The sequence below is a fragment of the Lepidothrix coronata genome, unplaced genomic scaffold (genome assembly GCF_001604755.1).
Source record: "Lepidothrix coronata isolate B3197 unplaced genomic scaffold, Lepidothrix_coronata-1.0 Scaffold45, whole genome shotgun sequence".
Classification (NCBI taxonomy): domain Eukaryota; kingdom Metazoa; phylum Chordata; class Aves; order Passeriformes; family Pipridae; genus Lepidothrix; species Lepidothrix coronata.
The window spans coordinates 4,545,642-4,572,907 of NW_016690225.1; the positions used below are offsets into that span (position 1 = coordinate 4,545,642).

The 27,266-nt window shown below is 42.8% G+C and overlaps 1 protein-coding gene across 1 annotated transcript in view; it reads left to right on the forward strand.

Moving 5' to 3' along the window:
* The first annotated feature begins 960 nt into the window (after nt 1-960).
* LRRC1 (leucine rich repeat containing 1) overlaps nt 961-27,266 on the forward strand; it is a 65,942-nt gene continuing 39,636 nt past the window's right edge. The window contains exons 1-2 of the mRNA XM_017814576.1: nt 961-1,119; nt 14,796-14,913. Of these exons, the coding sequence (XP_017670065.1) occupies nt 961-1,119; nt 14,796-14,913 (277 nt within the window). The remainder of the gene's footprint in view (nt 1,120-14,795; nt 14,914-27,266) is intronic.

The window sequence follows — 27,266 nt, forward strand, 5'->3', positions numbered from 1 at the left end:
TGAGGATAGTAAATTGAGAAGAAAAGCGTTATCCACGGCCAAGGTACCTAGAGAGCGTTCCATACATTTTGTTGTGTTACTTTCCAGACAGTGTTATGTTTTAACAATTGAGAAGGAACTGGGAGCGCGGTGCGCAAGCTCCCGCTCAGTGTTCGCGGGCACCTCAGGTAAGTATCGGGATGTCCCAAAGTCGGTAAAATGAGTGTCCCAAACCGCTGCCCGGCACTCCCAGTCGTTGCGGACCGTGTGACACGGCCGGTCCCGCAGCAGACGCCGCGGCGATGGCAGAGCCCGGCCGCTGCCGGGAGCGCCCCGGGACCCCCGAGCACCCAGGGCGTAGCGGCACCGTGCGGAGCCCCCGCTGCCGGGCATTGCTGTACGCTTCCAGCCGGGGAAGCTCCGTGCCGGAGCGTCTTTTTCCTTGGCAGAAAGTTGTGTGGGCGCTCGCCCCCGGGTGCCTGGGGCGAGGCGGCGCCGGGGCGGGAGCGGGGCGGTGTGCGAGCGGCGGGCCGGGTCCGGGCCCGGGGCGGGGCAGGGCGGCAGGGCCCGGCCCCGCTGATGTCAGCCGGGACGGGGGAGGAGGGGAGGGGGAGCGGGAGCGGGAGCGGCCGCCTGTGTTCCGGGTCAGGCGCGGGAATGCGCGGCGGCCGCCGGCAGCGCTGCGCTCGGCGCCCCGCGATGCCCCTGCAGGGAGGGCAGCGGCCCGCCGACAGGCACTAGGGGGGTGCCCCCAGTCCCGCCCCGCTCCGGCTCCCGCCCATTGTTCTCCCGGGGTCGCCGCTCTCGCCCGGAGCCGCTTCCCGCCGCCGGCGGCGGCGCGCTGGATGCGGGTTGCGGCCGCGGGCTCGGCGGGACCCGCGCTGCGCGGCGGCGGAGCGGACGGCACCTCCCGCGGCCGGCGGCGAGGAGGGGGCGGCGGAGAGCGGCGGCGCCCGCCCCGCGGTCCCCGGCGGCGGGGCGATGTTCCACTGCATCCCCCTGTGGCGGTGCAACCGCCATGTGGAGTCCATCGACAAGCGCCACTGCTCGCTGGCCGCCGTGCCCGAGGAGATCTACCGCTACAGCCGCAGCCTGGAGGAGCTCCTGCTGGACGCCAACCAGCTCCGCGAGCTGCCCAAGGTGAGCGGGAACGGGAGCGGGGGGGCGGCCCCGGCCCCGCCGCCGCCCCGGGCGGGGTCCAGGTGAGCCGCCCCGGCAGGTGCCCGCCGGGCTCCCGGTGCAGCGCCCGCGAGAGGAGGCGGCGCCGCGCCCGCACCGGGGCTGCGGTGCGGGGTTACCGGGGCCGTCGGTCTCTGGTGGCAGCCCTAGGAGTTAAAGAAAGAGCCGGAGTTTCGCACTAGCATTTTGCGTTTCCCTGCTTCCGTGGTAAACGAGCTTTCACGAGCAAAACCTGAAGACCCGCGTCTTGCAGGAGGAAAGGTCCTGTTTGAGGGCAGGGAGTTAATGCCAGAGTCACAGGACATGAGTATATGTTGTGATTAACGTTCACGTCATCGGAATTACGAGACCTTGGAGGGTATTCAACCCTCCCCTTTTTCCCTTTTCGATAGATACTGTCTGCTCTGTACATGGGAAAACCAAAACCCTCCAACAAGTAACAGCGTTCCCGTTTCTGCCTTCTTCTGCCGGAAACGTCGTCATGCAAAACACGGGAGACATATAAACATTTTCTGTGTCTCGGTGTAAGTCCCGCACAGTTGTCAGTGTTTTGCTTCTCGCTTGAAAGATGTAGCCTGATTTTTGTGCACACTGTTTTATTGGTAGCATTGTCAAAGGTGAATTCACTTTAAATTCAACACGGTTTTGAGACATCGAGGTGGTACCTTTTGCTGTGACTCTCCAGGTGGCATTTGCTGGTTTTGCTAGAGTGATTCCAGTGAGGCACTGTTCCACTCCACAGATGCAGTGGAGTGGAAGGCATGTTGTACTTCTGACTTGATGAACCATGGGCCTTTTTCCGTGTTTCCTCTTTAAACTTTGGACACCTCAGAACCCTTTGTGAGCTGTGGTTGGTAGAGTTTGACACTAGAGGGGAAGTGTTACCTGGCAGTTGCACGTTAAAAATGCGTGGACTCTTAATAACTTGGAATACAAGAAACTGAACTCACTAGTCAGAAAAATTTTCAAAAGCACCTTTGTTTCCACCTGAATCAGAGTTCCTCTGTTCATACGCAGACTTAAACAGTCTTACTTTTTCCTTTTTGAAATTCAGTGCACTAACTAAACTTTTTTTCACTCTATGTAGTAAGAGTAATCAGGGTGGCTAGGTTTTCCTATAGGCAGTAGTAAAGATGTTCAGTTGAACTGACATATTAAATTTGGCTTTTTCTTTTGAAAACCTAGGCACAAGTTTTCATCGTGTTGTGACTGAGCTCTTTATCCTTCTGAAGTAGAGCAAAACTGGTTTACATAGCCTGTGTGTGGGTGCTATTTTTACTTCCAGCAGTTTTTACTGGCTTTGTGCACAGACTAGACTCAGGAGTCTCTTTGTACTAGACTTTTCTTCTTAGTGTTGGCTTTCAGGCTTGTTGTCTTATTGCAGGGGTGTTGAATGTGCTTGTGACTGAAATCCAGTTGAAACCTGGGGCTCTCTGAATTATTTTTTTTAAGTAATAAATCCACCACCAACTGGTTGCTGTGTATAAATGTAAATGATGATGTCTGTTCATTGTGTTATATGGTATTAATTTCTGTAAATAGAGTGCAACGATCTGTTGTTTCTCCTCTCTTCCTTGAACTGTAATACATGTAATAGCCTTTTTTTTGTCCTGTGGTGGTTAAAAAGACCACTTCTTCCCATTACTTACCTGTGACTGCATATTAAGTCCTGTACATGTAAGAAATAGCTGAGGGGGTTAAAAAAACCCAAAACCAACCCAGGCTCCTTGGCACTGAGGTGGAATCAAGTAAAAAGTGAAGTTAGAAGTTTGGTTTATCTTTTTTTTTTTTTTTTTAATGTCCATAGATCATGTTACTGGAGTGCCTAAATATACTCTAGGAATATGTTTGTGGGTTTCTAGCTGGACTAGGAAGAACCCGATGAAATACAACTACAGAAACATACTTGTAGTATCTGCCTTAAGTACTTTGTGCCTTGTCAGCAATGCAGGGAGGCATTTTTATTATGCACGAACCTATGAACTTTCCTTGTCAGTTCCTTATTAATGATTTCTGATAAATGGAATATAGCGCCATCATCTCAGGTAAGTGTTGATGCTGCAGAATTTTCAGATACAAAAATATGGCTACAATCCTGGATGTGAAACTAATCTGTTGAAAGTGGAAACTGATGGGAAAAGCCCTGTTCAACTTTTCTACCAGCAAATAGTTCAAAAAGTTCTGCTACAGGAATCTGGTTCAGGAGAATAGTGGAAGATCTCTCAGTGGAAGATAGCTACAAGGGTACACTGTTCATTCCCCTTATATTAAAAGGGTAGTGCCAATACAAACTACAGATACAGAACTGGAAATAAGTGCAAAAAGCTGGGACAGACCATACCTGTGGTAGACAAAATACGAGAGAAATCAGTAGGGTGTGTAATTAACAAACTGTTAGATCAGCGTAGATCTTAGTGGTTGTTACACCCTTAATTTAGTGTAATTCATTATATTAGTCTGACCTTACCTCCATTAAGTTTCTTCCCTATGTGCATAGAGGCATTAACACAAAATCAAGCAGTGTTTGGGCTCAGTTGAGGCCTAAGCAAGTAAGGCCCTAAGCAAGTGTAACTCACTGGCTGGTTAGTTAAGTGTTTTCCTGTGCTTGAGGAAGTCCTGAAGTTCACAGTGATCTGTGCCGATTCCTGGTGAGTCATCTGCGGGCTGTGCTGATGCCATAATATAATCCCTTAAAACCGATAAGGTGTTTGTGTCACTGAGGTAGTTGTGATCCTCCTAAGGGAAATTGCTGCTGTAAAGCCTCACCTTAGAATAGTGAAGAGTCCTGTAGACTCTGTGACTTGCAGCAGAAGTTGCCACAGTTGGATGGAGGAGGAAACCCCCAACTCTGCTGCTCAGCTCTTCGTTCTGCACACGGATAGTTCAGACCTCATTTTCCCAGTGTGGACAGTTGTGGTCTGAAAGGTCTATTACAGCAGGCAGGAGGTCTTGTAATGCTTCTCTGAAATCAAGCAGATATTGCTGAGTTCTTTTACCAGCTTTGCCATGGCTACAAGTTAGAGACAGTAATGATGGCTTTATCTCTAGACATCCGCTTTCCTTCCACTTGCACTTTTTTTTTCATCCCTTCAAATGTAAAGCTTTCTGAGGGAGATAAATATCAGCAAGTGGCATGGTGAAAGACATGGACTTGCTGCATTTCACGCAAGTTGATGAGGCATCTTGTGTTAGATGCACATGGTTCTCCTCTTTTCCCTGTTTCTCCCTGCTCCTGTTTCTATCAAGTAGCAATAAAAGGTGTTCTTTGGTTGGTTTAATCCAATACACCAGTAAAAGAATACACTTTAATACACCCTAAAATCTCCATTTTGAGGTACAGAAGTAGTCTTTGTTAGCATACTTTAAACCTCTCTTATTCAGAGGCCTTAAACAGAGCATGGCATATGTTAGGGTGTTACTGAAAAAAACCCGACAGAACACACATGAAAATCCCCTCAAAAGACAAAACTTAGAGAATTGCTGTAGCATCTTTAGGAGAAATGACCAGCAGAAAGACCCAGCACTGTTGTTGCATTGCACGTTATGAGAGTCGTTGGAAGTATCCTAAAGAGAAACAAGAAATACACTTGAATTATTTTGAAGGAATTACTTTGTTGGTTTTATTTTTGTTCTGTTGGCTGACCCAAATGTATAGTAGAATTCTTTACCTTTTTCTAAGGGGAGAGGGGTAGGAAGGGTCCATCTGGAAGACACCTGAAATGTTTGAGAAGGAGAGGGAGATCGATCTCTTTGCCCCCGTTGTTTCCACTCCTTCCCATGTTTGCTTCTTTGTACATTAATGCATATGTGGACCAGGAAAAGAATTCAGTTTCTGTGACCTCCTTTTTCTTACAAATACCTTTTTTATCTAAGCTATACCTGTCAGCTTATTAGGAATACAAGGTAATAATTTATATTTGTACAGTAACTTACAAATTTTTTGTATCATTTTGCTACTGCAGAGGGATTCTTTTGGTTTCCCATGTCAATAAACTGATTCTTTTTCAAGGTCTCTTTAATGACTCTGTTGGATCCCTGGGTCCCTTGTTTGCTCCCGTTCCCAGTTATGTGATGGAAAACTTGTGCTTATGACAGCACAAGTTGCTGACAGCGACCTTTTACTGTTGTTACCACTGGTGTCTCAGACTCCTTGCCCTGCATGTTCATACTTTCCCATCCTCTCCTGTCCTTGATGTTCCAGCATCTTCCTTACTTCCTCCAGCCTAAACAGCTCTGTCTGCCTTCTGTTTCTGACGTTTTGCTTCCTCTCCTGTCCCTTCTGTGCTGGATTCTTGACTGCCCTTGCAAACATTTCTTTTTTAGTACCCTGGTCTTTCCCTTTCCCTTCTGCTGCCTCCCAGGTTCCCTTCTCTGCTCTTGCCCTTCCTGCAGGATAAGCCAGCCTGGTGGGATGTGCTGGAGGAGCAGGCTGTGTACTATTAAGCTGCTGGTGGTTTTCCACAATACTGAGGTCTCTCTCTAGCCTTTCTTGGCAGATGTGGCTGCTTTCCCACAGAACAGCAGTTTCTAGCTGTCAGCATGCTTCTCACCACTTCTGCTTTACAAGACAAATTAAAGAGCTGCACCCTTTGGTCTCAAAAGGATGGGCTATGTATGGAGTTGGTGGTAGAGTGTGGCTATTAACTTGCTTAAATAATTCCTTTTCCTGTATTGGATCCTAAGTGTCTTCTGTTGAATATTTAGTGTATCCGATTTCATTGGAAAAAAACATAGTAAGTGGTCTCCAGTGTGCATAGAGCAACTTAAAAATGTAGTTTGTGGGGTTTTTTTTCTAAACTCGTAGCATTTTTATTTTCCTTAGGAGTGAAAACTTGAAGACTTTTTCAACTCAAGCTCTAATGTGTAGTATATAATTTGCTACATGTCAAAAGCTATTCTTCACTGGAGAGTAGGCTTTCTGGCAAATTGCTTTGATAGAAGAAAATAACACATTCTGCATGATGTGTTTCAATAGCTTCTCTAATGAAAAGCATCAGATAAAAATAAAATGCTTTCAGTTCTATAGATCAGTCTGTAGTTGATGAAAGTCTGTAGTTGTTTTCTGCTTGCGTACTTTGGAATTTAAGGGCAAATACATCCTGTCAACTTAATTTCTCTGTGCCTGGAATTTGCAGTACAATACTGAATCTCTGTGTATTTTTTTCCACTGATGAAAAGAAAAAAATATCTTATGAACCTTTGAATGCAGTATTATGTTTTGGCCTTTGTATTAAATCACTGGTATTCTTTGCATTGGTGGGTGGTAGAAATAGCTTATAACTCTTGTTTTGCTCCTGTTATGTCTTGCTGCTGCTCAGTTGTTTAACTCAAAGGATAATGACCACTTTCCCATGAGACTTTTTGCAGGTGCTGTTTCTGGAAAACTCCAGTGGCAAAAAAAAAAAAAAAGTTTTGTATGCACGTAGTTTAGCTTAAGAGTCTGCTGAGCTCTTTTTTTTAATTTGGGGAATGATTTTTATGTAGTGTTTGTAAACCTAATCTAATGCAGCTCTGAATCATTTAGTTTCTCTGTTTGAGCTTACAGTCTATCTTCCATCTGTAATTTCTCTTGTTGGTGCTACATTCTAAAGCTTCTCTGTAGAGTTATTTGATGTGATTGATGCGAGACCCCTTCCCTGACAAACCTGTCAAATCCTGGCCTCTTCCTGTGCCCCACTTTCTTTCTGAGAGATGCCGATGGTCTCCTGCTGCTTGGCATTCAGCACTGTCTGTATCTATTATGTGTGGTTTTGAAATCCAGGGTGCTGTTAACCTTACCAAAATAATGTGAAAGCTCCTTAAGAAGTCCCTTTATTCTTCCCATACCACCCCTCTTTCTCAGGAAAAAAATTTCCAAATTTTGGCATGAATTTCACTGTTCTACCATAGTTTCTGCCATTATGCAACCATAAGCCTGAAAGACACTTGTTTGGTCAGTGGCCAGGAATCTGCTATGGAAAGAGATGATGATTTACTATATCTCTCTTTAAATTTGTGCTTATGACTTCTCAAGTTGTAAATGTCTTTTTTCAAGTGTATATAATCTCCTTGGGTTCGGAGAGATGTGGTGGGATATCTCACGTGACTGGAGTGCTGCAACAGATGAACCCAGGCTCTTTAAGAAGGACAGACCAGGAAGGCAAGGATGGGGAGTTGCACTTCGTATGAGAGAGCAGCAGGGATGTGTGAAGTTTTGCTTTGGGACGGGCCAACTGAGAGCAGGTTGGGATTAGTTGGTGACATTGTTTTGGATATCTGCTGTAGACTGCTTGATCAGGATGAAGTAGTAGATGATGCCTTCTTCACATAACTGGAAGAAGCCTTATGTTTGCAGGCCCAGGTCATCACATGTGTTTTGAACCACTGTGACAGCTGGAAGGGCAACACGACAGGACATAAGCAATTCAGGAGGTTTTTGGAGTGCATTGATGGCTTCCTAAACCAGGTACTCAAGGAATCAATGGACAGAGATGCTCTGTTAGGCTGTATACTTACAAATAAGAAAGGGCGGGTTAAAATGTGAAGGTCAGGGTTGCAGTAGCTGTGGTGACCTTGGTCACCTTGGCTGTAGTGACTGTGAGATGGTGGAGTTTAGGGTCCTGAGAGGAGGGAACAGGGCAATAAGCAGCATCACAACACTGGACTTCAGAAAACAAACCTTGTTATGTTTAGGATTCTGCTTGGAAGAGGTTGGTAAGAAAGATGTTTATGCTGCCACTCAGGGACATTTTTGTAAGGGAGGTACTGTTGTAGTAAACCAGTAGCATCCCCTTCTCTGTGTAGTGTACACAGATGAGACAAGGTTTGTGGGCAGAGATTATGTATCAGTAGCTCTAAAATAAATTTGATTTTCTAATTATATCAGTTGGTCTAAAAAAAGACACTACCTCCTGCCAACAGTGTTGTATACTGGAAAAATGCATGCTAGAAATTCATTAGTGAGATTAAATGTGGGCTTTGGTTGTGTTCTTTTTTTTTTTTTTCCTCCAAATGGCAAATGCATTTGACTGAAATGAATCCATATTTTGTTGTAGCAGATGTTTTCTGGCTTCTCTTAAAGGCAGAGGTAGTCCTTCCCACCACTGTACTGGAACAGCTATGACATTGAGTGTGCTTTAACCTTTGTTGCTTCTGCTTAATTGACATAAAAGAGAAAGTAAGTCCTTGCCTGCCAGGAAACAGTATGAGGCAACCTGCTCGATGCATCGCTCAGTAGTGCAGCAGCATTTTGATTCAGTGCTCCAGTGTATTGGTTTTTGATGGCTAGTGGATAGTCCCCTATTTGTTTTTTAAAATGGATGGTAACAACTGAGACTAGGACCTGCAATTGGCCTATCCTTTTCAGTAGTTCAGAAAATGGCAGGTGCTTTGAAAATAGGGTGCCAGAAACATAGCAAGTAGGTGTAGAATGCCAGCTTCAGTGAGGCATTGGTTATACTTCTTGCTCTATCTCCTCTAGAACTTTCCCCCATAGCCCTTCTTGCTTGACTGATGCTTTTTTGGGATTTAAAGCATCCATTGGTGGGGAAGACAGCAGTCGCAGCATCTGTTTCTGTTTAGGATACGTGCCCATGATCTTTCATTAATGCTTCCTCTTATTTTGAAATCTGGTAATTTTATTCATGTTTTGTATGGACTCCCGCTGGAATGTCCGCCTCCATTATGTTTTTCATTAATATTCATAAAGACAAAGTTGGTACTAGGATGCTGCAAGACCAAAGACTTGAATATATTCTACAGACATAGCTGGGCAAATGAAACAGAATTTCACCATGCTATGTGTCTGTAACAGTTCTGGGTTTGCCCATGATGTATGTGAAGACAGAATTAGAGACCTCAGCTGCATGGAGCAGTTGTCTATTTGCTAGCTTGCCACTGAGCAGGTGGGCAGAGGTCAGTGTGCTGTTGTCCATTACCAGCTGCTGCTGCATCTCCTCATGGCTGGAGAGGAGATGCAGAGCCATCAGTTTGATGCAGAGTCATCAGTTGGATGATAACTCTGCTGTGCTGCACTGTGAGTTAGCCCCTGCCCTCAGAAATCATTTCAGTATCTCGTGTAGTACTTTATTTGAAAATTAAAGTATGTTTGGCCCAAAGGATCATGTGGGATCTGTATTTGTGAAACCCTGTTGCCCTTGCCAGCTGTCCTTGCTCAGAGGTGAAAGCAGGTGGAGTGACTTGAGGGATCCTGGTGTTGCTAGCAGGCTTTGTGGGAGATGTCAAGCTGATAATGGCCATGCTAGGCTTCACTTGAGTCTGGTGAGAGCTCCTTTCACACTTCATGAATCCAAAGTAGGACTCGGCTTCTGCAGCATTTCACTGTGCAGCTGGTTTGAATGCGCTTCTAGAGGAAGGTGTCTGTTTTCTGTGCTCTTGCCGGTTTCCTCAGTGCTCCCACCTGTGCTACTGGCAGGAGTCTCAGGGATGGATTTTAAGACAATGATGTACAGGATTGCATCCTAGAAAGAGTTCTTTTGCTTACAAGTTAGTTGTGGATTTCAGCTGGGGGTGCCTTGAGGCTTGAGTGCAGTGCAGGGTGCATTGCAGCTCGCTCAGTGTGTAAGCGTGGCTGTGGCTCTTGTCAGCTCCAGACTGGTGTGTCCACTGGGTGACCAGAGTAGAAGTGATGTTTGAAATCCCACCAGTTGGTTAGTGTAGGGCATTGAGTGTCCTACCCTCTTGGAATCCTTAGCACTGAGTGACCCGTATTGATGGTCTTCCGAAGACCATTCTATCAATGACTTCTACAGAAATGGGGTGGGGAGGAATGAGGAAAAGCTCTCCCTTCCCTCTCTGCCTTTGCCCTTCAGACAAACAGGGAGAATGTGCATGTATGCTTGTGCCAGAGCCTGGTTATTAGACCCATCCCAAGGAAGCAGAATGCTTGAATTCAGTGCTGCTGCTTCATTACGGGATTTAATCCTCATTCTCCTCATAGTGTCCTGACCACCAAGCAGCATGTTCGCCTAAAGAGAAGTTGGGCTTCCCCTGTTCTTACTGAAGCTGTGCAATGGTGCAGGCAAAACACTAACTTCTAGGGGCCCTTTGCAGAAGCAGCAATTTGATTATGTTAAGCAAAGCAGTGAAAAAGAGATAAAACATCAAATCCGTGAAATAACCTTGCAACATGGTTGACAGTGCTCTCTACCTCCTCAGCAAAGTCTCCAGTTCCTTGCAAGGTTATTTCATGGATTTGATGCTTTTCGCGGATTTGATGCTTTATCTCTTGTTCACTGCTTTGCTTACCATAATCAAATTGCTGCTTCTGCTCGTGTTTGCCTGAAGAGGCAGTATAAAAAGAGTAGGGGAAGGATTGACTGTAATTTCTCTTATCCGATGATTGAAGGAGGACACCTGATGATTGGAAGTAAATAAAGTGAAGGGTGTCCCCATTAATTTTTGTTTATAATGTAGAAGAAAATGGAGCCTGAAGTAAGATTTGAAACAGAAATGCAATTGGGAGTTAAACTATATTTAAATTACTGTGTCACTTCTTAATTCTAAAGCACAGATAACCTTTAGTTGGTCAGTTGTAGGTTTGGAAAATGGGTGAAATAAATATAGATATATTTAAGAATGAGAACCTAGTAATATACTGTGTCATGATAGCTTACTTAATTCCTTTTTGAATATAATACTGTAATTGCCTGACGAAACCTCAAAAGCCGAGGCAACATGCATATGTGGAAAATCCATATTGGTGTCTAAGGCAAACTTGACATAAGAGCAAGTGCTTACAAATTTTTAATCTAGTCAGCAACAGCTCAAGTACCTGCAAAAAAACCCCCTCATTCTATCCTGTGTGAATGTAACCGTGAAACAAGTTCATTTGCAGTTTTCTTCCTCCTTTCCATCTTGTTCTGATTTCTGCTCCCCTGCTGGCCCATGATGAAAATTAGGCAGTAGATTTCATAAGGGTTCTAATTTTAATTCTCTTTGCTGATAGTAGTAGCCTTTTTATGGAAATGTTTTACTTAACACAGTAAACATTTAGTTATGCTACCTGTGCCAAATGAACTTGGAGTGTGACATGTTTGTAGCCCTGGAAGGGCTCTAGCAGGGAGACACTGCTCCTCCCCTTAAACAGCGTTAGCTGCAAATAAGTCTTCGTGCCCTGTGTTTTACTTCAACTGCCTTTTGTCATCATCTATTTCCATTTATGATTTTTATTATTCCCATATGGTGAGGTGCTGAAGCACTCAGGGAAGATTCTCAGGCGTGAATGTTTTTTGTTGCAGGAGTGAATCATTGAAAGAAACAGAGAGATACATTGTTTTGGGCACTTTTACAGGAGAAAGTATTTATCAATCCTAGTTTGTCTTAATTCTCTTCACTTTTTTTTCTAGAATTGAGTGTCAGTTGTAGTATTCTTAAAAAAAAGGTATAAAAAATGAGGACTGTGGGATCACACTGTCTGTTTATACTTCTCAGTGAGTCATGCACTTATCTCTTACTTTTTTTAATTCCGTTGGCTGACATCGACCCAATTTTGTCAGAATGAAGTTTTTTAAAACTATGTGTCCGGGTGAGAGAGACTTGGTTAATTTTCCAGTGAGAGAAGGGATCTGTTCAAGATGTATGTTCTTAGAAAATCTATATAATGGAAAACTCTATAAATTCTTTGATAGCAGGAAAAGCTTCAATCGAGGGTTGGAAATTGTCACTAAATAGCAAGTTGTAGGCTTCTTCAGTGCTTATGCTCATGGAATTATTTGTCTCATTGAAGCACTATTAATTAGGCTGTTCGATTGTAGACCCAACATCTCAACAAGTATCTTGGCATTAAAAGTGTTGCCGAGATACTTGTTGAGATGTTGGGTCTGCAATCAAAACCTGCTATTAGAGCATGCTGGGTGGATGTGCTGCTCTGGCCAATAACCCCATTGGACCTTGGATCGTGTTAGAGCTTTTCAGATAGAGGCAGAACTGTGTTGGATACATTAAATTAGGAACGTGTTTCGGGGGGGCATATATTTAAGAAAGTGCAGATATTTATGCACACACACGTATCTATGTTTACCTTTGTTGAACTCTATTCAATAAGCTTTTAATTCTCTTTGTTCTCTGTGGTCTTTTTGAAAGGTAGAACATATATGGCTGAAAGGAGGTGCTTGCTTCACCAGCAGTGCTTCAGAGCACTAATGATGTGCTTTAGATAAAGGAAGAGTAGTTACTGAAATGCAAGTAGGATGCACTAAACATGCAAGAGTGATTGAGTCCTGTAGTTTATAGGGAAAAAACAAAGGAGGAATTCAAAGAAATGCCATTCACGTAACTGCAGTTTCTGATTTTATCTAGGAAATGGTGTAATTCATTAGAAATTGTTATGCAAACTGGAAATTAAACTCCCAGTTAATTTTTCTTTTAAATAGTTAAACAGGAATGCCTTTTTAAATATTGTGTAATATTGCTTGTTGCAAATGTGCTCTGCACACTTAATGAATATGTACAGCATTGACACATGGTGCTGTCAGGGCCCTCAAACCTTCCTGGGGATGTCTAGATCTTAATAGGCTTTTGATGATGGTTCTGTCTTTTAACCATGTTCCTTCTGTTTTTACTCACTTGCCATTGAATATCTCTGGCAGGGACAACTGTTGCTTAGGAGAAGATTTGTAGTAGAACATCAATATTTATAACTGTCATATAGTTTAGCAGCTACACACTGTATTGAGGAACACATTTTGGCAAGTATTTATTTTGGAGTGTTAGAACAGATTTGGATCTCTTCTGTGGGGTGTACTCCTGCTATGTTTTCACAAAAGTGTCTTTAAGTGCTTTTTTAAGCTTCTGATGGATTCTTGGTTTAGTCATATTGATAAATATTTATCAAAAGGGCTACATTTGTTTAAAGATAAGAATGGTAATGATATGAAAGTGCAGCTAGGGATCTTTTGAGGGCAATGAAGGATTAAAAAGCATTTGTGGCTATTTTAATTGGAATATATGTTGTTTTGGGAACTAAAAACATAGAATTGTAGACATTTTTTATATCTTCCTCTTACAGTTTCAACTGTGTTAGCAAACACTTTTAATGGGGGGGGGTGGAGTGCCATTCTGACTCAAAAATGCCTTTGGAATGTCATATTCAGGTCTTGTGCATCTTTCGTTGCTGAGTGTTTATAAACTTTCTAAAACTCTATCCTTTTTATCCCCTAAAAGGAAGCCATATTTTTGAGGGAAAACACATTAGTTTCAGTTGTGTTTTATTTTTCCGTGACAGGGAACCACAGTGTATATCGAAAGATTGGTGCTGAAGTGCAAAATGCACTTAAAAACCTGATTTATGAACTTGATCACAAGACACTCCAACTAAGATTGAAAACCTGCATTATAATACCTTCATGACACTCTACTTTTACCTTGTGTCCTAGTAAGGTGCCTGTCTTACTGCCCCTTTTTCTGTCAGTCTGAGTTACAACTGAGTGACATTTAGATCACACACTCCAGCACTTATATAAAATAAAAGCTAAAAAAAGGTGCTAATTTCCAAGAAGGGATTGTAGGTGATTAAATGCAAGCAGATAGCCCAGACTTACTAGTATCTTCCAGTTACCCTGCATGGCAAAATCTTTGGTACACAGGCATGCACACATGCCACGAGTGGGTGAGATGCACGGGTTCTGACTGCTGGGTAAAAATCCCTGTGCACTCCAGGGGGCACAAAACTCACTCAAAATTTGAGGAGTCTGTTCAGTTTTGTTCAAGATGACATGTATGTAAAGCCATTTAATTCTTCACAAATCCTCACCCCTTGCAATCACTCCACTTCAAAGGCCTGTCTGGAAGAGAGGAAAGCTGCAATAAGAGCTCCACACTTTCGTAGGGATGCCTAGATTCAATCACCAGCTGCTCCCAGTGCTTGGGGTTGACCTGACTTTCAGCTTGGCCAGTTTTCTTAGGGTGTTTTTTTGTCTTGGGGGCTTCCAGACCCTCTGAGCCCATAGCTGGGGGTCTGGGAAAGTTAGCATCCTGTCTGCATTTTGTCCCTGTGTCCTCACTGTAGAGACAGGGCTGAGCTGGGTTTTTCCTCAAGCAAGAAAGACCTGAAATTGTGTGTATCCTGCCCAACTTTCATTAGTCCTTCTGAAACTGGGCCATGGAGCAGGCGGTGTATATGAGGCTGGAAAGAAAGTCTTCCTGAGGGAGGCTGGCTCTGTAACCTAGTTGGTTTTGGCGCTCACCAGTGAAGAAGACCTTGTCAGCCACTCTTTGTCAGTTTTCTGGATTGTTCTTTAGAAGTTGCATTAACTTCCTAATGAGCCACGGTGTATAATTAGGATGCTTTTAATTACTCTACTGGGTAACCTCACCCCATTAATGATTTTGAAGCAGGCACTCTGGATTTTGCTAGTGTCTGTCTGCAATGATCTTTAATGGCAAGCTTTACAGATTTTTGTTTTTAACATAGATTTTCATTTTAGGTAAAACACAGGTTATAGTCTGTTTGCATGTAAAAATTAAAACAAAATGTTTATTCTGATGCAGGTCTGAAAGGGATGTGCATAACTAGTGTCAAGCAATAACTTTAATTAGCTTACATTTTGAAAGCGGCTTCCAGTTATTCCTCATCATTTATGATGCTTATATCTGAGTTATATGAATATTTTCTGATATGTAATTTTTCTTTCTTTCAGCCTTTCTTCCAGCTTGTGAAGTTACGGAAACTTGGACTTAGTGATAATGAAATCCAGCGGCTCCCTCCTGAAATAGCAAATTTCATGCAGCTGGTGGAACTTGATTTGTCTCGAAATGGTAAGCTCCAACGTTAATTTGTTTGATTCTATGCTGTCCTATGACATGGTTTAGGAAACTAAGTTGATAGGTTTTTTCTGACTCAGAAGTTGCTATCAGTGTCCTGCAGAACACTTTTTCATGTAATTCGTGGATTTGCCACTGGTTCTAGATGGGGGGAGCGAAAAGAGCAGAGGAGAGCTGATAGTGGAAATACAGGAATAAAATAACACTTAAATGTAGTTCTGCCTTTCTGAGAGCCTGCTTGATTCTCCAATTTAAAAAGTGCTTTACATCCTAGTTTTATATGTGTATGTGTCATAATGTTGATTTCTTTTCACAAGCTCTCTGAAATGCCTAGAAAAAAAAAGAAAAAAGAAAAAAAGAGGTTAAAAAAATGAAGCTGCTTTCTGTCCTAAAAAAAGGCTGCCTATGAGTTAGAAGTCCAGTTCCTTATCCTTATCTCCTTTTTACTGGGATTAGCAAGAGGCAGAGTGCTAGTATTTCTAGTTGTACTTCTGGAAGAAGAATCAGTCCGTTTGTCATCTGCAGAGATAAATTCAGAAAAGAATGCTGGGAGAAACTGTCTTTTAAAACATGTTGTTGGAAACCACATGGGTTTATCATTTGCTTGTAATGTTTGCTGCTTATATTGTCCTGCATTGTGATGGAGCGAAAACATTTTTTTTCCCTGTGGCCTGGTGAACTTACCAGTTCTACAAGAAGTTCAGGGGCTGGTGGGTCACCTTTAAGCAGCCTTATGACCCACTGATCTAGAAACAGTGAATCTGTGTTACCAAATTAGAGCAACTGTCAGCTATTTTTGCCTCCTTACACGCAGTGGATATGTACAAAATGCTCTCTGAGCTGTGATGGAAGGGGTGGGAGCAATCATGGTTGCGTAACCTTGTAAATAAATGAGGGATGTAATTGTATATTCAAGAAAATAAATACCGTAACGGGAGCCTTTTTTCCTTTACAGTTTAACTTCACATTGACCCTTTGTGACTGAAGAATATTCAGTGGCCTATAGCATATTTCCTTTATTTGTTTGGTGCTTTTAATTCCATCTTTATCTGATAATATAATTGATGAAGCGTAATGAGTCTCCAGGCAATTGCCGAAAGATTTCTGTGAACCATATAATTTTATGCACACTTGCAAAACCTTTTAAGAGATGAAAACTGGGAAAAACCCCCACATCTGAGAGACAGAAGAAACAGATTAGTTATAACCTTTTAGAAATACGTGAGCATTAATTGATGCAGTATTTTGGCTACTGAGTTTGGCTGAGTTGGGTGCTGTCTGTGACAGACCTTATACAAAAAGAAACCCTGTGTTGGTTTAGTAATTCTCATCACAAATGAATAACTAGCTGCAAAAGAGCTGGTGGATCAGAGCCATGTGAACTCTTGTCAGCCTGACTTGGAAGTTGGCTTGAGAACTCAACTGTAATGAGAACAGATGGTGTGAACATTTATGGTTGGGTAGATGCATGTGTGTCATTAGAAGTTACTGCACAGGGAAGTATTTTCTCCAGTGATGGGTTGGACTACGGCAGGTGGCAGAGAGCAGTTGCTTTCCTATATCCAAGGTTCAGTGTTAATTGCCCATTTTATTGCATTACTTTGTCTTCTCTGTCGTTCATTGCAGAAGGTGACTGATACTGCTTCCCTCTGCTTAATCATATCACAGTTATTGCATGACTTGACTCTTCAAATGGAAAATGCACCGTGTTATGTGGTGCTGGGGGGCTGTGGTAGAAGATAACTAATACTGCTTTTTGCTGTTTGGTCATTTCATGGTTGTCTCACAGTTCTCCAAATTAAAAGGCAAAACACACACCATCTGGGATGCTGTAGGGGAAATGTCACATAAGGTTTTTGGGATTTACAGTATTTTAATTTCTTAGCTTTGTATTTTGAACCTACCTTTCAGTATGTCAGATTCTTAGCCTGCCACAGGTTTGTCCTGTTTTCTAACTACCCAAGAGTACTTAGGAAAAAAAAATAGGAACTCTTTGTATTCCTTTCAGGCAGAGAAAAACAGCCCTACTTTTCAAAATGCAGTATGCTGCATGAATAGGAAAGTGTGATGGTGACATCTGAACTTGGGAAATAAGAGATCATTGTTCTGTGTTTTTTGTTGTTCTAGCTGTCTGGTTCAGTGCACTAATTGCTTTCAGTTCTGGCCATTCTGTTTCCTTAAGATCTTAAAAGCACAAATATAAATTCATTTAATGTTCTATGTACAGGAATAGCTTTTTCTATTTTAACTTCTCATCAGGAGGAAGAAAAGGTTTTGAATAAAGAGAGTACTTCCATTTCCCTCATAATAAAATGATAATATTTTCTTTACTCCTACTTTCTAATCCTTTGGCCAGTGTATGGTCATGTAGCCTCATGACATGGTGAGTGTATCTTATGGCTGGACTTGGTTGTGCTTCCAGACTGCAGTGGCCAGCTATGTTTTGTGTGAGTGGTGAGGTGTTGCATCCAGAGGTGGGATAAATCCCTTCAGGCAGGATGCCTCCAACTCTTTGTAGGTAGCTCTGGGTGCCTGTACCATGCAGTTTTATTCACCACCTAAGTAGTCCTAGTTTGTAGGCACTCAGGAAGGGTCAACAAGGAAACTCTTAAATGTGTCTTTCTTAAATTCTCAGGTGTTTTAAAATGCCCAAGGTATGCTAGTGTATGTTAAAATGTGCTATATAATGAATTCCTTTAGCAGTTTTTTGGTTAATAAGTGAATCTAGAACTACAAAAATCCTTCTAAGAAATAAAACTAAAAAATCTTCAGCTGATGTAAACTTGATGCTCCCTGTGATCTTGGGTGACCGTGAGAGTAGTCTCTGGGGAGGGTAAGGATAACCTCAGTGAAGCAGAAGGAAAAAGATTTTGGGCAGTCTAGGAGCTGTATAGTCTTAAATTTTCCTGGATTATTTGCATGTTGGTGCTGTTTTTTATTCCTCTGCAAGGCCACGTGTTCATGCAGATTTTCCTAGGAAGCATCCCCACCGTACGTTTCTAGTCTGATCGAGGCTGTTATTTGAGCAAAGGTTGCATGGATGAATCAATGATTGGAATATGAAGACAGGGAAGCTGTGCTAAGGAAACAGCATAGTGATAGTGAACACTCTGAAGGTTATTTGACAATCTAGGTTATCTCTGCCTCTTGGTATTAAGTTGTTCAAAAAGCTGATGTACTAGTTCTAAGGCTAAAACAAATTGACTTGTAGGATTTCAATAGCAGATGCCTGAGCTTCTGAGTTGCTGGCAAAGCATGTCTAAGACTCGGAGTATTCTCCGAGAAATCTTCTGAAATAGATGCTTTACTGCTGCATGTCTGAAGCTACTGCTGGTTCCCTCGGACTCCTCAAGCTTAGTAAAACTTTTCCTGGATTCTCATGTCACAGTGGAATTTTGTGAAGACACTGGGTCAATTAAGCATCCTTGCTTGATGTCTCTGCAAAGCATTTGTCCCCCTGAAGGGCGCCAGTGCTTTGCATTGAGCTTCAGTGCAAGCCTTTGCTCTCCATGATAGGGGGAAAGATTCTGCTTTAAGCAGAGTCAGAAGTGCCTGTGTGCTATTTGTTTCTCCACAACACTTGCACACTCTCTCGGTCAAGTCCTGAAAGACCCTGGGATTCAGAAGGTCCAATCTCCAAAGGTAGAAAGATGTCCTTGAATTTCTGCAGTTTTTCCTTCTTGCCTCAGCTGGCACTTCATTAAGCTTCCCTCTCTCCCAAAGTGTATGCAGTGTGTTTCAGATCCCTGTGAGTTGTAGCAGGCTGCTTCCCATGCTGCTCATCACCCAGAGGTTTCTTTCAGTGACTCCATCCTCCCTTTTCTTCTTCCACAACCCCTGGAGGCCAAATTCTTAAAGCTTAGGGCCCTGCCATCTGAGATTCATTAAAATGTTAATGGCTTTTCTTGTTCTGTAGCTTCTTCTAGACAGGAGGGGCGATGCATAAAGTTTCTATAGTTAATTTAATGCATGCTTATATTTGGGATTATGTATACGATGTACGTATGCTGTGTTCTTGGAGGGGTGGTGTGTTCCTTTTTAGTACCCCTCTTCTTCAAGAAGGGGGTTTTTGTTTGCCTTTGACAAATATTAAATCCTCCAGATTTCAATTATGTGGTTTTGTCATGGTATTGTATGCTCCTTAAAATGCCCTGAAGGTGTTAATTTAACTGTAGTATTCTTATTTGAAAAAAATTTCCATCTTACCCATGTTTTCTCTTAACAGGTGAGCTGTGGAAGCCTGGATTTTTGTTTTTAATGTCATATACCTTTCACAGGCATTGACAGTCAGTCTGCAGCTTGTTTTATTCAGCTCTTTTAACATAGGAAGAAATCCCTGTGAGCTTTTACACTGGGCAGTGAATGCTGGGTATTAGGCACTGTGGTGTCTTTCCTACCCTTCCCAGCTGCAGGAGTGCCATTTTAACTGTCCCACTATCCAACCCCTTCTTGGATGCACGCTAACCCCCTTGCTTCTGTAGGAGATGAGCCTCTTGCACTTCTGTGTCTACCTGTGAGTTGCTGTCTCTGTGATCAAAGTCTAGTAGACTTTTCTGCTGCTACTCTTACTTCCACTGAATGTGCCTACCAAGGACTTGGTTATGCAAGCCCATAGCATCGCTGTAGTTGCTCTGTGCTGGCAGATTTGCATTACCTGTCTGTGGTGACTCTCCAGCTGGCAGCAGGTAAGGGGACTCAAGTTGTCTGTTCTTCTGTGCAAGTCCTCTGTAGCCTCACAGTTTGGTGTTGTGTCCAAGCCTTGAGTCTCAAAACTCTAAAAAAGGTGCAAGTGTGTGTGCAATGGGAGAATGAAATGGATTTTTGTAATCTTGGTAGATAGGTTGTGCTGGTTCTTTTTGCTGACTCAGATCTCAGCTTTACTTTGTGAACTGAGGAGTGATGGCTTTGCTATGGCATCTACTGAGGAAATCTGTGTGTGGGCAGATCTTGTTAAGCCATATTTGGCTCTGCAAGATGCTTGATAACAAAATCTCAACACGGTTCTTTACTGTGATACCCAATAGGACTAATACTGTTTGTTTAATGTGTATGGTTTATATTTCATACCTACTGTAGAGGTGGATTCCTGCTACATGATATGCTAGTTACTACCCGTTTCTGTAGCTTATGGTTAAACTGAGCTTTTGACTGTATTGATAGTGTGGTTGTTCTGGACACAAGTCTTGTGACATCAGGATATCCTCATTCCAAAATAGTCTCTCCACACAGTTGCCATATTATGGCATATACGCTGTCATTTATATGAAAATAATTACAGAATTAAAAAAAGATAAATATGCTAATTTAGGATTACCCTAACAGTAAAGATGGTTCCTCAGAAGCCTGTCAATAGTCACAACACTATGTAAGGAGAGAGCTGCTGCTATGCAAGGTCTGAGCAGGGTCCAAGATTTTAAAAGTCAGTCTTTAGAAGACCAGTGTCCCATGTACTCCATGAGCCTTATTTTTATGTTTTCCTTCCTTCCAAAATGGATCACAGTTGCAAATTTAGAAACTTGTGTTTTCTTTTGTCTTCAGTTATCAGGGTAGTTTCAGAACTCCACAGCAAGGGTATTTAACTGTTCTACTTTCAGTAGCAGGTGGTTTGATATTACTGCTTTTTATTTGAAGTGTTTATTCTTTTTAGCTGCTTTACAACCCAATTAAAAGTCTCTTTAGAGATGTTAGGATGACCTGAGATGGTCATCCTCAGGACGCCACATTCATTGTGTATTGTGTGATAGGTACATTTTATTCAAAAAGTTATTTGGAGCTTCCTTAGAGGCTTGGGTGAGCCGGCAGCAGCTTTCCTGCAGAGCATCCATCGGTCCATCCTGCTGAAGAGCAGTGTAGACTCTTTGCTCTGCCCTCTAAGACTTCAGCTCACTTGTTTGTATCCGTGCATGCACACATATGCTTACCCTTTTTAATTCAGCTGTCTGCTCTCAAAGACATACCTGTTATCTGTACTGTAGGATTATCTCCCTTCTGCCATCAAAGTGTTCCCCTTTTCCTCTCCTGCACTGAAAGCGGGATAACCAGTGTTTTTTCAAACTAGAAATTCTGACCGAGAAAAGGCTTGAACACTTGTTTCAGTTCAGCCTGGTCTAGTGACCCAGCTATTTTACAGTGAGGATATGAACTAATTAGGGAGAAGCACTCTTAGGTCTTCTGATCTTGTCCTGCAGCCTCACATGGGATCTGCTCTCTTGCCTGGCAGCTGCTGCTGTTGCTCTGTGCTCTTGCCTGGGATCTGGCTGTCCGCCTGTGCTGCACTTCCACAGCATCTGAGCAGAGACCTCCTCCATGAAATCTTCTTCTTCTCTGCCTGCCACCAGCTGCCTGGGCATGAATGTGCTGGTATGGGTCTGGTGGCAAATGGCAAAACCCAGAGTGCTGAGAAATAAGTGGGAATTGATGCTTTCTTGCTCAGTGGACAAGAAAAAAACCCCAAGTCAGCAAGCTGTGCTGGCAGGCGGAATAGTTGACAAATGCATCTATTTAGTTAACGTATGCAACTGCTGGATGTTGCTTATTTGCCTTCTGGACTGATTTGTGTCCGGTGAGCGCTTACGGACAAACAAGAATTGTTCTCCTACTCCTGCATGGACATGTCTTATCTGGTACAAGAAAGCATCCTGTGAATACACTCACTGCAACCTTGGGTGTGTACATCTGAAAGTCATTGCATATTCCACCAGAGACTATTGTGTTTTGTATGGTGGTAGAGTATCTTAAGCTTCAGTATGGCCAGTGACTGGTTTGGGGGATGTTTTTTTTGTGCTAATGAAAGCAAAGCAGACTTGGAGATAACAGAATTTTTCACCCTTTTAGATGGTTGCTTGCTAATAGTTGTTTTGCATGTTTGGATTTTTATGCTTTGTTTTTTTTGACAAATCTTATTTCTTGTGACATACATTTCCTTTGTATTATCTCCCATTCCTCCCTTGAGGTTACTTTAAAACTTGTACTTAAAAAACATTATCGTTTTAACGTCTTACACATGAAGTTTAGGGATCAATGTACAAAGCAACATTCCAGGGAAGAAACACCTGCTGCAGATTGCTTTTGGATTCTGGGCCTCTGTAGAGTATCACAGATGTTTAGAAAGTCTTGCTCGCTTTGAAAAAGTGATGTAAAAGTTGGGACTTGTGCATTTAGGTGGCTAAAATGAATTTGATGTTGGTAGGTTGGAGGAAGAGGAGAGCTTTATATGCAGCAAGAGAAGTAAGGTGAGAGAGAAATCACTGGACCTCATCCCTGAGCAGGGCTTCTCATCAAGGAGGGGAAGGAAGAAGCAGCAAGTGCTGACTGTGATTGAGAAAGAAAAGAAAGTGAAAGAAAAGTGAAATCTCATGATGAAATAATTAGAGAAGTTTAGAAGGTGTCATTTTTAAATGGATTACAGAAAACTGGATTTTTCCGTCATGGTATATTCTGCCATGTTTAACTTACTTTCTAAGGAGACTTTGCTAACGTACTTCCATGCATAACAGTTGTCTTCATCCAAATTCAAGGGAAGGCTGTAGGAAGGAACAAGACAAGTTGGGGACAGAAATCTTGGGACTGCCTGAAGTATCAGCTAGAGTGTTAAATATCTGATGATATGTATAGAAGTGACATAAAATAAAGCGTTAATCTTCTGGATAATCTAGACTAGATATCATAAAATGGCAATCTGCAAACAGGCATTGTTAGTTCTTGTATTCACAGAATTTTTAGTTTTTATGTTTTTACCCACCTTGCTTCTTAGACTAAAAGTATTTAATTCCTCTTATCTTCAAGGTCTAAGATGGAAATCCTTATAAAAATGTTTTCAAGCCTTGTTTAACTCTCCATTGGCATGTATAAGTAAAAAGGTAGAAGACCTAAATTTGTTGCCAAACTTGGGCTCTTTCACTTAGTTCACCTGGAACTACTGTTTCCTCGTCATCTGATCTTTGAGCTCCTCCTCTTCCTCTCCCCCCTATTTTTCTTCCTGTTTCCAGTCTGCAGCTTCTTATCCTCTGTTACTGCTGCTTCCTGCAGCTGAGAAGGACAATCTGTTGAATTACCACATCCTATCTGTTCAAAAACCAGCTTGTCCATGCAGAGTTTTCTTTCAAGTAACATGCCTAATATCTACGTATCCGTGAAATGCTGAGGGTTTTTTTCCCTGCTGCTCTCATTGTTTGGAAAAGGGATATATCCAGAAGCAGTGAGGAGGAGAAATGAGACATGTTTCTTCAGTTTCTTGTTAATTATACAGTAAGGGATTTACTTGAGAAAACCCAACCTGAACCTGCTGGTGAATTTTCCTTAAAGCTTTAAAGACAGGTCTTAAAAGTGGTGTACGTCTTGTATTTTGTATATTCTCAGCCTCAGAGCGTGAAGAGGAAAATGTTACAACCTGTTCAAGAGCCACTTAATCTCAATAGGCTTCGCAAGAACCGTGTGACTCCTGTCACAATGTGCCTAGAAATTGTAGCACTTGATCTAAAGAGGTTGGTTACTTCAGTCTTCAGAGATAGTAGCAAAGCCTTCTGGTTTTAGAAGAAAGGAAACCTGTCTGATCATTGTGTATGACTGGATCTCAACATGAAAATGGAGGGAGAGGATGAGTAACCTTCCACCATCCCTTCCCCCTGGAGTCAGACCCTCTCGGAGCTGCACTTGGCTGCTTTTTGGAGGGTAGAGAAATGTGGTGGTGGTGTCTGTGAGACAACAGCCTGCTCAGCTGGGCTTTCCAGCTGGAGAGCCCTTCACAAAGACAAACAAATATTTGCAGCACAAATTCCTACTTGAAAGGTATTTGACTAAGTGGGCAGTTTCTTTCCTCCCATGTTTGGAAGGTGGAGTAGGTGGAGAGCAGGGCTGGAAAGCAGAGCTTTCCCAAGGGCAGGCTTCTCAGAGAAGCCTAAGGTGGGTGGCACAGAGGAACTTCCGTGGAAGTGATGAGAGAACCTTTAGGCTCCTAAATCACTTGAGCATTGCAGTGCTTAATGCTTCAATGGACCTTCTCTGTGTGTGTGTGTGTAAATACTGTAGTTGATAATGTATATTATATATATGAGAAGAGGAGGGGGAAAAAATCATCTGTGTATTGAATTGGATGGATGAGGTCTGTTTTGCTGCTGGATATCTCTCTTGAGGGATAATGCTGCATGGATTCACATTCTTTGAGTCTAGAATGGGCTTCCCTGGGTATAAATTTGGTGTAAACCAATCAACTGCCTAATTAGTAGTCACTAAGCAGTTAAAGCTGCTTGGCTTGTGTTGTGTATACCTGTTGGTGGGCCTTGCACTATGACTGTCTAGATCAGGTCTATTCAGTTGACTTTTGCTGGAATGTATGCAGTGTGCCAGCTCCAGCTCTCCTAAAGCACAGTGCTTTGTGTCTCCTTCATAGCTGGAAAATATGACAGCATCCAGTAGTTACTTCCTGAAAGACTCGAGCATTGTGAACTCTCCCTAAGGAATGTGGTGCATCTCTCATGTCTGAGACTTCAGCAAAATTCTCGCAAAAATACTTTTTATTTTGAGCTAGAGTCACTGTGTGAGTAGCTCTGGTCTGGTAGCCCTGTTGTATCATAGGACTTTCCCAGACATTTCTATCATGATATTGATTAGGTATTGGAAATTATGTTCGCTATTGCAGAGTGTGTAAAGGATGCTGGTGTGTAGGCTTTGGGTAGATGAAATATTACCATTTCTTGAAATTCAAATAAAATGCTGCAAAATTGTGCCATGCAAAAGGATTTATCAGTTTAAAAATAAGATTATCTTCTCCCCCTACCTCCCCAGCCACTAGAGGAAGAAAACTAGGGGAAGGGGGATTGAGTGATGTAGGTGTTGTAAAAATCAAAAAAAAAAAAAAGGATCGGCATCAAACAAAAGCATTTTTAGAAGTAATTTTCTCACCCAGACAGTACAGAATTCCCTAATGTCAAACTTGCTTCTAAAGAGACTTATACAGAGCTTGCTAAATCATTAGCAAATTCTTGTGCAAACTATAACAATAAACATCTGAAAAGGTGTATTGAATGGAGAGGAGTACGCATGCCCTCTTGTATACATGACTGCCAAGCTTGATTTTGATCCACTTCTGCTACCACAACTTTTCTGCTGCCAGTGTATTTGTACTGTCACATGTCACAGGGCTTATGCTTGGTTTATGGCTTTATTATTAGCAATGCTGCACAGTCTGTATGCCAGAACATCTGGGACATCATGTAGATGCAGAGTGTTCGTCAGAGTGTAGCATTAGAAGAATCCTGGATATTTAAGTAGGATTTGAGCTGGTTATCCAGCAGTGGCAAGAAAAGTATTCAACTTTACTGTTGCTGATATTGGCAGAGACATGTATGTTAATGTCTGTAACAAAATAGAGTACTCCACACTAATGGTGAAAACTTCATAATCCATCAAGAGACAAAAGAACTTCTTTATATATTTTAATATCCTCTGCTGCATTCCAGTTGATTATGTCAATGCTATTGTTATGTGCCATTATCTTCTCTGCTATAATTATCACTCATTTTTTTTTGTCATATACTAAAATGCTACTCGCCTATTCTCTTCTGAATTCAACAATTCAATGTTACACTAGTCTTCATATATAGTGATAAAGTATCTGCTCCTAACTTGGTTGTGTTTTGCCTGAGAAATCTTTTTAAGATGCCTTGCAATTAAAATGAGTTATATTTCAATCTTGTATAAATATATAATGATCCTCACTTCAAACAGTTGCACTGAATTTTTGTCCATCCTTTGTCCATACAGGCAGAGGAGAAAAGTGAATAGTGAAGGTATCAAGGGGGGAAGGAAAATGCACTTTACAGAATCAGAGAATGGGGAAGGTTGAAAAGGACCATAGTGGGTCATCTGAGGCAATCTCCCTGCTCCCATTGCACAGAGTTGTGTCTAGATGGTTCTTGAATATCTCCAGTGAGGGAGACTCTACAACCTCTCTGAGCAGTCTGCTCCAGTGCTTGGTCACCTGCGCAGTAAAGAAGTTCTTCCTCATCTTTAGGTGGAACTTCCTGTGCATCAGTTTCTGCCCCTCTTGTCCTACTGCTTGGCACCACTGAGAAGAGCCTGGCTCCATCCTCTTGACACCCTCCCTTCAAATACTTCACAGAATATGACAAGTTGGAAGGTACCCACAAGGATTGTCATATCCAACCCTTAGCCCTGCACGGGGCCATTCCCAAGAATCACACCACATGCCTGAGAGCATTGTCCAAATGCTTCTTGAACTCTGTCAGCCTTGGTGCTGTGAACACTTCCCCGGGGAGCCTGTTCCAGTGCCCAACCACCCTCTCGGTGAAAAACCTTTTTCTAATATCCAACCTAAACCTCCCCTGACACAACTTCAGGCCATTCCCTTGGGTCCTGTCACCAGTCAGCACTGAGAAGAGATCAGTGCCTGCCCCTCCTCTTCCCCTCAAAAGGAAGTTACAGACTGCAATGAGGTCTCCCCTCAGTCTCCTCTTCTCCAGGCTGAACAGACCAAGTGACTTCAGCTGCTCCTCATACAGCTTCCCCTCAAGGCCCTTCACCATCTTCATTGCCTTCCTTTGGGCACTCTCTAATGGCTTAATATCTTTATTATATTGTGGTGCCCAAAACTGCAGACAGTATTCAGGGTGAGGCCACCCCAGTGCAGAGCAGAGCAGGACAATCCCCTCCCTCGACTGTCTGGTGATGCTTTGCCTGATGCCCCCAGGACACGGTTGGCCCTCCTGGCTGCCAGGGCACTGCTGACTCACATTCAACTTGCCATTGACCAGGACCCCCAGGTCCCTTTCCATGGAACTGCTTTCCAGCCTCCCATTCCCCAGTCTGTACAAACATCCAGGTTTGCCCCGTCCCTGGTGCAAAATCCGGCACTTCCCCTCGTTGAACCTCATGTGGCTGGCGATTGCCCAGTTCTCTTAATTTGTTGAGCTCTCTCTGCAGGGCCTCCCTCCCTTTGAGGGAGTCAATGGCTCCTCCCAGTTTTGTATCATCTGTAAACTTGCTTAGTATCCTTTCCAGTCCTGAGTCCAAGTAATTTATGAAGGTGTTCAAGAGCAGAGGGCCTAAGATGGAGCCCTGTGGAACCCCACTAGTGACAAGTCACCAGTATGATGTTCCCCCATTTACTATTACCCTCTGTGCTTGACCTGTCAGCCAGTTGCTCACCCACCACAATGTGTTTATCCAGCTGTGTGCTGGACATTTTATTCAGTTTGGCTCTAAGGTTATCCTGGACAACAGTGTCAAAAGCCCTGCTGAAGTCAAGGTAGAAAATATGCACTGCTTTTCCCTCATCCACCCAGATAGTTGTTTCATTGTAAAAGGCAATCAGTTGGTCAAGCAGGATT